Here is a 12,017-nt window from a genome sequence, read left to right on the forward strand (position 1 = left end):
TTTGTTCTTCTGTCCTTTTGTCTCTTGATTTTCTGTTTCTTTCTTTTGTCGGTCATACCTGACTGTTTTTGTATATGAGTTTTGACTATGGCAATGATGTTTGAAAGATCTTGGACATATGGAATCTTATTATGTATGCATTAGTGTGAGTTATAAAGGCTTGAAAAGTTTTCTATTTTTTCCATTTATACACAGCTCATTAGACAACATTTTATAATTCTGTTTCCGCTTCTGGCCCCCTTATCATTAAATATGTCCGTAATCTGACTAAGGTAGGTAATCTCATGATTATTGGCCAGTTATAATCTAAACCCTTAGGGGTAGGTTTGGATCGTGACAGAGTGGTATGAGAGCACAAGTTAATAACTCACACACTTGTCTAAATGAGCAATAAGATGCCTAGAAAAGACTTAAGATTGCATACATTTGAAATATATGCTTATGTGCATTTCGACTTGCAAATATGTGAACACATGAAAGTATGAATATGGTTAAGTATGCAATCATCTATTACACAAATGATTGTTGGTGCACTCACGATATGTAAAATGTGAATATGAGACTATGTGCCTATGTGCAAACATGCCTATGTATACCTATGTTTATTTCTGTACTTGGCATTTCTGTACTTGGCATGGCATAATATGAGTTCATGTAGAACATGGTGAGAATAAGGGCTGAAGAGCTAAAAGAATCCACCAGTGCCCGCTTAGACAGAATGGAAAGAATGATTCAGTAATTGACTGAGTCATTGAGACAACAACCACCTCCTTCAATGCCTGTACCACTTCCGATACAAGAACATTAGGTGGATGGCCGCACAATTTCTTTGACTAAAGAGTTCGAGAAGATGAAACCATCATTGTTCTGGGAAGAAATTAACCCTCTGAAGGCTGAGACATGGGACCTTGGCATTGAGAAGCTATTTGAAGTATTTTCATGTAATGATGAACATAAAGTTCAGTTAGCAGCCTTTACTCTGGAGGGCGAATCTTGTAGATGGTGGATGTTAGTTCGAAATGAGAATGTGGGAATCAATTGGGCACAGTTTCTTGAAATCTTCTATGAGAAGTACTTTCCTCAATGTATCCGGGACAGGAAATTGTCAGAATTTGCGGGGTTGAAGCAAGGTAATCAAACTATAGCTGAGTATGAGGCACGATTCACTAAATTGGCCAGATTTGCACTACACATGGTTGACACCGATTACAAGAAGGCAAGAAAATTTGAGGGTGGACTCCGAGATGAAATTCTAGAGAAAGTGAATGTTTTGAAATTGCTAAAGTATGTAGATGTTCTAGACAGGGCTTTGATGTCTGAATCAAACATAACTTCACGTAACCAACCTTATGAATGGAAAGGGAAAAGACAAGACTCTTATTCAAATAAGGGGTCGACATCGTCTAAGAAGCAAAATCGGGGAACATCCAGCACCTCTAATTTCACTAGAGATTCTGCACCAGAGTGGAATGAATGTGGTAGCAAACATCAGGGAGTCTGCTACCATATTTCGGGAGCTTGTTTTCGATGTGGTAAAATAGGTCATTTGGTGTAGGATTGTCCTAAACAAAGAGGTAGAAGGCCGACTGTTAACTCGACCGCATTGGTACCTATGCTAAGAAATACTACAGGACTTGCTGCTACAAGGGATACACTCAAACAAGGTACACCTTTGCTAGGGATGTTATTTGAATCGGTTTGATACATTCTTTTATATCTGCTACATGTGCATCTAGATAGGTTAGACCCACAAGATCAATACCTTATTTGTTGTATGTATCTGCTCCATTTGCGCAATCTGTGAAATACACATGGGGGATATTGATTGACTCTATACATATATATATATATATATATATGTATATATATACGTCTAAACCTATGCTCAGGTTGATTTTTTATATCACCGTCTTTATTGACTAAACCACCGGGACTATGACTCTCTGATTGTGTGACTAAGTTGGACACCCCAAATAATGAACTCTATAATTTGTGAGACCATGTACTTTGATTATTAAAATTGACTGGACTATTTGAATACACTAGACTAGTAAACCAATGCTTTTGTAAGTGTATGACTGATTTGGAACTTCTGCATAACGAACAATATACTAGGTGCAACCGAGGAACTTTATACGATGCGTTACTGTGTACCGCATACTTGCATATAAGGCTTATTTGGGAACTACTATATTGACTATGATACATACCTCCTAATATAACCAACTGCATGCCTATACACCTACATGTGAACTTATTTGGGACAATGCCATATTGTACAAGACCTGAAACACTTTGATATGAACCATTGTGATGTGTGACTCTGATATGACTTTGAGAACTGATGAACTTAGAACAATTGTGAAACTATTGACTATATACCTAAGTATGAAGTGTGATCGACAAAACCAAATGTACCCTATTTGAGATTGACTAATAGAACGTTTATCTAATTTGATCTGATAGAACCTTTGTTTGATTTGACCTGATGGAACCTTCATCTGATATAATTTTATGGGACCTTTGTTTGATTTAATTTGACAAGACCTTTGCTTGATTTGAGAACCGTTATCTGACTTAATACCGTTTATGGAGATTATGAATTGTTTTTTTTTTTTTTTTTGTGAATAAGTCATAAAATAAAACAAAGAATTTACACGAATACAAGGGGCATACCCCAGGCCCTAGCAAAACAAAACAAGGATGGAGCTAACTAAACTAATAGATAAAACAAACAAGAAACCCAAACAGCCTGTTCACCAACCATATCAACACCTGCAATAGGGAAGATGAACAAGAGAGGAACCAAAAAAAAACACCTAAACCTCACAATCTAATGCCTACAAAACGACCCTACCTAGGAAAGATTTGGATGCTCCACCACAGCATAGAAATGTCCACATAACCAAGAGCCTAAACAGCCTATACAATTGAATATACATAACAACCAAGCTAAAATACCAACTCCCTACACATCCCGTAGGGTTAGGCCAACGAACCCACAGCAACCTATATATATAATGGGCCATAAGACAATAACGTACTATAATAATATTAAAGGAAATAAACAAACAATTCTCCATTGGCCAGATCTCACTATGTCTGGCGCAGTAGTGTAGCCTGGTCAGAGACTCTCCATCAAGCCCTGATGCCTCAATCTAGACAGCAAAGGAACTTCATCCATCCAGCTGATCATCACAACAATTATTAGTAAAACCTGAAAATAGCAGCCGTACCCATATGAAAGGAGATTCAAACAGCCCTCATAACACTGTAAAAAAACAAATCTCACAATATAGGGAAGCTAAATCACTCAACCCACAACTTGTACACAACTCAATAACAAATAACAATGTTAGACTAGTGGAAACCCACAACAGCATGTGAGATGACAAGAAAAGAGTAAAAACAACAATATATTGCTCACTCCACTCAACCCACAACAACAACATCCCTAAACCCCAGACCAGCTTATAACCCATCCTACAAAACAACAAAATACAGAAATTAACACTCAATATATTGCTACCATCACTCAACCCACATATGTTGAACTCACATCCCTCAATGAAGACCTGTCACATCTCATACCTGCAAAATGAAAGACTCATTAGGGAACAATAGAAAAACCCTCACTATAGAGCCTGGCCACACTCAACCCTCAATGTTATGCTCACAGTCACTTAACCGACGCAAGGTGCAACTCCTCTCAATTTTAAGGATGGTTGAAGGAAACCTCCATTCTTGCAAGAACCATGTATCAGTTGTGGACTTTTTAATGTTGCTGAGAGCAAGGGCTCTATATCTAACCATACATGTAATATTATTCAAAAGGATCTCTTCGGGTTTCCTTTCATTATTGAAAATTCTATTATTCCTCTCTAACCAAACATGGTACACAGTGCAACTGAAGGCAAGCCTTTGAATAATAATGGCAAGGGATTTACCCCTACAATCATTAGCTACCACATCCACAAGGCCTAGCCATTTGGTACTATACCAATTAGTGTTACATTTGGAAAGCATAGCAGCCCAAACAGTAGATGAGAAAGCACACTTGAAGAACAAATGATCATGATCCTCCCCAAGAACCCCACATAGGGGGCAAACAGGGTTAGGGTTAATACCATGAACGAATAACCGGATTATTCTTGACACAAAAATTGATAGACCCAAAACTTGAATCTTTTTTGAAAACTTGACTTATTTAGAAGACTTTACGTGGACTGCCGATAGACTACATGACTATAAACAGTGTTGAACGTTTGCCCTTGACTGATCAGAATATATTTTATATGAGAGAATAATTGATTTAGTATTATCGGACTTTAGGGAATTGTGTACATCAGGCAACCAATCCATCGCTCAAGCACACTTTGTGAGCATCCAGTACTTTTATAGACATTTGGCCGTTGGCTCAAGTGACCAAGTGTGCACTCAAGCGAACCCACTTTTGTTTAGCACTTGGCTCAAGCAACTATCAAGTGACCGTCGAGCGAAAAAGTCAAGTATTCAGTACTTTTGCAGTCTTTACAAACGGCTTGAGCGACCAAGTGTGTGCTCTAGAAAACCTTCTACATATTGTTGAACCGCTCGAACGACCAAGCGTGCGCTCGAGCGAAGACCCTATTTTCAACAAAATTTAGCCAACACTTATAAGTGCATATTTACATCCTCATATTCTCTTGGGAGTTCTTTTACACCCTTGAACATTGAAAGTTTATTAAAAAGGTAGAATGAAGCCTAAGAGAATTGAAAGAGTTAAAGAACAATTCAGGTAAACAATATGATTCAACGTGTCTACGTTAATGTTTGTGTAGGACCATTCGCAAGGATAAGTCGACAACCAAATCACTGTGAGTAATATCTTAGTAAATATATTTTCTTACTTACTCTATTTTTTGTAAGTCCTACTGTGATAAACCTTCTAAAACTGTGAAGTTGCAAAAGTGAATGAGTTCATATCTATCTGATCTTTGTGATATCTGTAAATGTGATCGATAAGACACAGATGTCTCTGATAGACCCAAGGTCGTTTTGCATATCTGAATTGGACCTGAGGTCCTTTTGTACAAGTGATAAGATGGACCTATGGTCGTTCCAAGCATCTGATAAGACTGACTATCTATTATGAGTTCATCAAATAATTATTATACAGTTATAAATGAATGGACCCAAGGACGTTCGGTTATGATATGATCAACTCCAAACTCTACATCTGTTATCTGTTGGACCTGAGGTCGTTCTGTTATCTGTTGGACCCAAGGTCGTTCAGTTATGAAATGCGTATAGTACAGAAATACTTATATCATGTACTAGATCTCATTTACCTAAACCTTTACTCTGATGGTATTCACTATGGATTAGCTCACTCTGTTTATATGTACGTATGTAGGTGAGCAACGAGATGTCCAGCCCCAGCCCTAGTGAACTTGATAAGGATATCAAGTTTTAAGGAGTCTGTTATGAGTGCCTCACGAGCTAGGCTTTTGTTCTTCTGCCCTTTTGTCTCTTGATTTTCTATTTCTTTCTTTTGTCGATCATACCTGGCCATTTATGTATATAAGTTTTGACTCTGGTAGTGATGTTTGAAAGATCTTGGACATATGGAATCTTATTATGTACACATAAGTGTGAGTTATTAATGTTTGAAAAGTTTTCTATTTTTGCCATTTATGCACAGCTCATTGGACAGCATTTTATAATTCTGCTTTCGTTTCTGGCTCCCTTATCATTAAATATGTCTATAATCTGACTGAGGCCATAGGTAATCTCATGATTACTAGCTGATTATGGTCTAAACCTTTAGGGGCAGGTTTGGGTCGTGACATTTAACGTGGAATCATAAAGAACCCTCAAGGATAACTAGTATGACATCATGCATGTAAGGATTTTGTTGATAATTAAGCTTGAAAATGATGAATTATGCATGCATGTACTCAAATAGCTCAATTCTTTCATGAACAAGTTGATTCTAACTCTTTTCTTTCAAATTCATGCAATTCATTCCACAAACTAGGCAAATTCAACTCCTACATAAATTATTCATGAATTATGGTTAAAGATCATATGTAAAGCTTGAATTGAGATGTTGCTAGCTTAAATTCTTCAAATCCCTTTCAAATCTCTACAATTCTATCTCTTCTCTCTCTACAATTGTTGTTTCTCTTCTCCACTCTCAAATTTTCAGGTCAAAGTTGTAAAACAAATGAGTTCATAAGCTTATATCTCATATTTACATGTTTGATTAAGTTAGGCTAATTAAGTGAGATTAACGTTAAATAATCAAGCTTAGTTCTAATTAATTCTAATGATCTCTAATTGAATTATTCTAATTATTTTGATCCGAATCAAATTTTAATTAAATTTGCTATATGATTCTAAATATTCTAATTAGCCTATTGAACTAGTCAATTTTAGTTTCTGAATTTGGTTGGGCTTCCAATTTCAAATTCAAAGTAAGCACGCAGACAGATTTTCCATAAACAAACAGATAAGATCAAATTAAACACATAATTATGCAAATATGCTCAATGAAATAATATATAAAAATAATATGCACGTTGGGGGTCATCACAACGGAGCTCTTGGGTGTCAAAGAAATAATTGTGCAGTACAACTCCTAGCTTGTCCTCAACTAGCTATGTGGAAAGTGCATCGGTAGAGATGAGAGGATGAAAGCCTATCTAGATAAAGCTCACGAAGCAATCAATGGCTTCAAAGACTTCAAAATGGTCCAAATAAAACAAACATAACTCTGCGGTAAAAAACATTGAGGTACAGACAATGGTAGTTGAGTTTCTACCATTTCCAAACATCATCGATCAATCCGCGCAATATGTGCTCTGTTTTGACCTCGGTCTAAGCTGGATGGACCCCATAATGGAATTCCTAAGAAATGAAAGCCTGCTAGAAGATAAAAAGGAGGCTTATAAGATCAGGAGAAGATCGAAAAAGTTTTGGTTCTTAGATAAAAGATCATTTTATAGAAAATTCGTTACTAGCCCATACCTTTTCTACATTCATCTATACTTGGTGGAGGGCCTCCTCTATGAAATCTATGAAGGAATTTATGGAAGTCATACTAAGAGGTAGATCATTGGCCTACCGATCTATCACCCAGAGGTATTGATGGTTATACATTCAAAAAGATACACAAGCCTATGTTACGAAGTGTGAGAAATGTCAAAAGTTCTCCCTATTTATTCATCAATGTGGAGTAAACCTAAGCCTTTTGACCAGTCCCCAGCCTTTTGCCCAATTAGGGTTTGACCTGGTCGAATCATTCCTAAAGGTTTAGGATAGAAGTATTTAGTAGTGCCAACTAATTACTTCTCTAAATGGATTAAGGCTAAGCCTTGACTATATTTTGGGACGTGGACATCAAAGCGTTCATCTAGAAGGATAAGAAAGAGGCCTAAGAGAAAGAAAGGCCTTTTTCTTTAAATATAACCAGTTTTGTTACACAATCAATGGTGGCGCAGTATTTAGTTAGCCAATCCATGCCCAGAATTACATCAAAATGTCTAAAGTCCAAGGGTAATAAATCTACATACAAGGTAGCATTCCCAATACGCATATCACAAAATCGACATACAAATGTACACAACACAGATTCCCCGAATAGAGCAAACACACATAACAAGTATGGCAATGATTCTAAAGGTCTACTCAATCTAGATGCAAATGCATAAGTTACAAAAGAGGGTGTTGATCCGGAGTCTATTAATACAAAAGCATCTTGGTTGCATATAGAGATAGTACCTGAGACAACGGCTTCTGTGTTCCGTGAATCACCCAGAACAAGCGCAAAAACTCTCCCTTGCCTCACAGTATTTCTAGTAGTAATAGGCCTTGTAGTAGTTCCTGGTTTTGGGATTGATGCAATTGAGCTGGTAGCTAACTTTGCACTGTTCTGATTACAATCTCTGGCCATATGCCCCGTTTTACCACATTTAAAGCAGGCTCTTGACACACGATAACAAACTTCGCGATGCCTTTTACTACAACTATTGCACATTGGAAATGTATCTCGAGAAGAATTAGAAGTGCTTGAGGAGCTTGTATTCTATTTCTTTGATAATCTCTTCTTTGAGAAGAAGCCTTGTCTTTTACTACTTTTCCAGTCAATTGATAATTTGGCCTGTCTGGCTATATTTGCTTCTAATATTATAGCCCGATCCAGTACATCAATATAAGTTTCTAGCTTTAACACATTCACCTTGGCGAAGATATCGTCTCGAAGGCCTCCTTCAAAGTGCCTTGCCTTCTTATAGTCGGTGTCTACCATATGTGGTGCAAATCTGGCCAATTCAGTAAACTTGGCTTCATACTCGGCTATTGTCATGTTATTTTGCTTGAGTTCCATAAACTCCGACACTTTCCTGTCACAAACACATTGTGGAAAGTATTTGTCGTAGAAAATTTCCCGAAATCGTGTCCAACCAATGTCTTTATGATCCTCACGCATTAACATCCACCACCTTCTTGTTTTGTCTTCCAATGTAAAGGTGGCTAGCAATACCTTTTGTGTTTCTTGACAAGGAAATACCTCAAACAATTTTTCTATCCCAAGGACCCATGCCTCTGCCTTCAACAGATCCAATCCTCCATGAAACTGTGGTGGTTTCATTTTCTTGAACTCTTTGGTGAGAGCTATTGTTCGGTCATCATTCTGTAGGTCTAGCACAGGTGGTGCTAGAGGTGGAGGCGGAGGTGGAGGGTGTGGCTGTTGCCATTGTTGTTGCCACTGTTGTTGTTGCCTCAATGTTTTTGCCATTTCCTGAATCAGTCTTTCCATCCTATCCATTCTGGCAGTAGAGGACTCCTTTATTTCATCACCTCTTGTTCTCACCATTATCTGATTAGACTTGCATTATTCTATATGCAAAAATGTTCACAAATATGCATATACAAAAGAGCATACGTATCCAATTAATTCACGATGCAAGTCATTCACAAAACATATAACACATAGTCATTTGTTTTAAAGCATTTAAGCATATGTTCGATGTCTACAAGTTCAAACTTAGCTCATGAATGCATCCTAGATCTTTTCTAGATACTTATTGCTCATTTGGACAAGTGTGTGAGTTATTCACTCGTGCTCTGATACTACTATGTCCTGACCCGAACCCACCCCCATGGATTAAGGTCACAATCGGCCAGTAATCAAGAGATTACCTATGGCCTCAAACCCAATAAAACATATTTCAACAGAGTCAAGGGGCCAAAATGGAAGCAAACTTAAAAATTTTGTCCATAGAGCTGTGCTTACATGGAACATCATAATGTCTCACATATACTCATTAATAACCCACACCGGGAACATAACATAGAATTTAACACAAGACAGGGTCATCACATTAATGTTGTATCTGTACTTATGATTATATCGTGATCTTAAAACTGACACACTTGCCCGGGCAATGAGCTACAATACAAAGGTATGATTTCCAACAATCTTCCTTAGCCACTCATGTCAATTCACTCAAACTTGACGGCTTTCCTAGACATGGTCATTTACATCGTATTCATCATGACCATTGGATGACATGCTAAAGTAGCGACATCGAGTCATCACTTCATGATATAGTTCTAGGTTCAAGGGTATAGAGTAGGCCAATTTTTTGCCTAACAAGGCTCACATATTGCTAGAGTAGGGATCCATCTAGCTACTCCCTTAAGTGGTCGACGGTAGCACATACAGTATGATATGTATGCTACGGCAGAGCTCCTACTAAATTGGGCCTGTCACTCTCTAACGCCATACAAATCTTAGTATAATCACTATACAAGCGCCTAACCTGAGTTTTTTAGCATATTCGCTCATCAAGTGCCTATCTAAGGCCTCACAGTCAACTATATTCAGGATTCATGAAGTTGTGGATAATTTCTTGTTCTACTTTTTAAAGTCTCATCTTAGCCAATGATAAGGCGACATCTAATAATAAATCAGTTTTGTTCACTTCTCAAGTTACAAAACATTTACCTCGCTCACTCTCTAAGCACCAAGATAATTAATGTCTCATCTCACTCATTGTACAAGCACTAGGGTGATCACCAGTGTGAGAAGGCTGATCTAAGCCTGGTAACATCATATACCACATGTGCTAATAGTATCAGTTACACCACAAAACCACATGAATAAATAATTACGCATAAGATACTCATAAAATATCCAACAAAGTCAATGAGGTATCCAAGATATATCAAATCCTACAAAGTCCTAAACTCCCAATATGAGTCTAGAAAGTATCTCTAGCAGTGGATTAGCCACATCCTACTAGTGGAGATATGTTGTAGGACTACCTCCCTTTCTGCAATCACACCTCGAATAAAGTGAAACGAATGTCGATGTATTTGGTCCTACCAAGACGCTTAGGATCTCTAGAACATGCTAAAGTTGACATACTATCAATATGGATCATAACGGCTTCATCTGCAAGAACCATCATCCCAAGGTGCTATAGGAATCTCCTCAACCAAAAAGCCTCTAGTATTATTGCTGAACAAGCAGCGTACTCTTACTCCATTGTAGACAAAGATGGCAAAAAAATCCTCTTCACTGCTTGCTAGTGAACAAGTCTTGTGTTACTCTAGTAATGGTTGACCACACCCATTGCAAAGCATATGTCCGGTCAAGTACACACCATAGCGTACACTAGACTACTAACTGCACTCACATAGGGAACCTTTGCCATTTGTTTCTTTTCCTCATCTATTCTTAGGGCAAGAGTCAATGCTCAAATTATGTCCCTTCTCAATCGAATTGTCAATGGGTTTGGAATAGTGCATCTAAAACCGTTCTAAGATCCTCTTAATGTAAGTCTCTTCAAACAAACATAGAAGTCTCTTAGAGCGATATTTCAGGATCTTAACTCTGAGCACATAATTTACCTCTCTCATGTCTTTCATTTAAAAAAATAAAGGACAACTACTTTTGAGTGGTGACAATCATCTCTATGTCATTTCCAAATAATATGTCGTCAACATACAATGATACAATGGTCTTCCTCCATCATCTCATACCTAGTCGAAACAACGGATTTTATGGAATCTAAAATACCATTATCTATATGATTGCTTTAGGCTAAAAATGGAATGTTTGAGATGGCATGCTTTGCGCTATTGTCCATTAACCTCAAAGCCTACTGGTTGATCTTTGTAGATCTCCTCATTCAATTCTTCATTGAGAAATGTATTCATAATACACATTTGGAAAAGTTTCAAATCCAAATGCGTGATAATAGCTAGAATTAAGTGAATAGGGGTAAATCTCACCACCAGGGAGACTGTCTTATCATGATCTATACCCTCTCTTTAGGTGTAGCCCTTCACCATGAGATGAAATTTTGACCCATGAGCCTTGAGTTTAACTTGTAAGACCCACTTGTTGCTAATGGTCTTGCGCCCAGGTGGAAAGTCAACCAACTCTTAAACTTGGTTTCGAGCCATATAACTCATTTCATCCATCGTAGTAGCCATCCACTTACTAGCATTTGGTCAAACTAACGTTTCCTCATAGGAAGCAAGCTCTTCAAGCAGGCTCATCAAGATCCAACAGAGCACACATAAAAGATTTTCCCTCAATCTTATAAGACGACAAGGAATGATTCCACGTTTACCTCTACGTAACTGGGATCCTTATTGAGTCATTTTCTAGCGAAACGCTCCCGCTAGAAGGTAAATGGTAAATCACTCCTACTATCTTTGGCGATTTTAGGATGAGTCTCTAATTCTCCACCCGCGGCAAAAGATGGTGTGACTTCCTCAGACTCCTGCAACTCAAATAGAGAACGATCTTTCTTTACTTCACCAATACTAAAAAATTCACTCTCAATGAGCATTCTGAGTATCTAATAAACACTTGTTCATTTGCCCTAGGGCCTAATTTCTCGTGCTTATGAGAAGTACTGTGAGTAAAACCCGTACAACTCCAAGACTGCAAATGCTCCAAATCGGGTTTTATGCCTTTCCATAATTCATATGGAGTCGTTGGAATTGACTTTGAAGGC

General features: G+C 37.7%; 2 protein-coding genes across 2 annotated transcripts; one reads left to right on the forward strand and one right to left on the reverse strand.

Annotated features, from left to right (window-relative positions):
• The first annotated feature begins 850 nt into the window (after positions 1 to 850).
• Positions 851 to 1,555, forward strand: LOC145816757 (uncharacterized). Its single transcript, XM_082912709.1, has one exon. It carries the CDS (start codon positions 851 to 853, stop codon positions 1,553 to 1,555), a length of 705 nt encoding a protein of 234 aa, XP_082768835.1.
• Positions 1,556 to 8,068: 6,513 nt separating this feature from the next.
• Positions 8,069 to 8,632, reverse strand: LOC145816758 (uncharacterized). Its single transcript, XM_082912710.1, has one exon. The coding sequence runs from the start codon at positions 8,630 to 8,632 to the stop codon at positions 8,069 to 8,071; it is 564 nt and encodes a 187-aa protein (XP_082768836.1).
• Positions 8,633 to 12,017: the final 3,385 nt, after the last annotated feature.

This window comes from Camellia sinensis, unplaced genomic scaffold, assembly GCF_055761805.1.
Source record: "Camellia sinensis isolate YWXY unplaced genomic scaffold, ASM5576180v1 Unanchor4, whole genome shotgun sequence".
Taxonomy (NCBI): domain Eukaryota; kingdom Viridiplantae; phylum Streptophyta; class Magnoliopsida; order Ericales; family Theaceae; genus Camellia; species Camellia sinensis.

What these genes read in the sequence shown, in the direction of transcription:
- LOC145816757 (XM_082912709.1), top strand. Translation starts at nt 851, where the DNA reads ATGAAACCATCATTGTTCTGGGAAGAAATTAACCCTCTGAAGGCTGAG.
- LOC145816758 (XM_082912710.1), bottom strand. Translation starts at nt 8,632, where the DNA reads ATGAAACCACCACAGTTTCATGGAGGATTGGATCTGTTGAAGGCAGAG.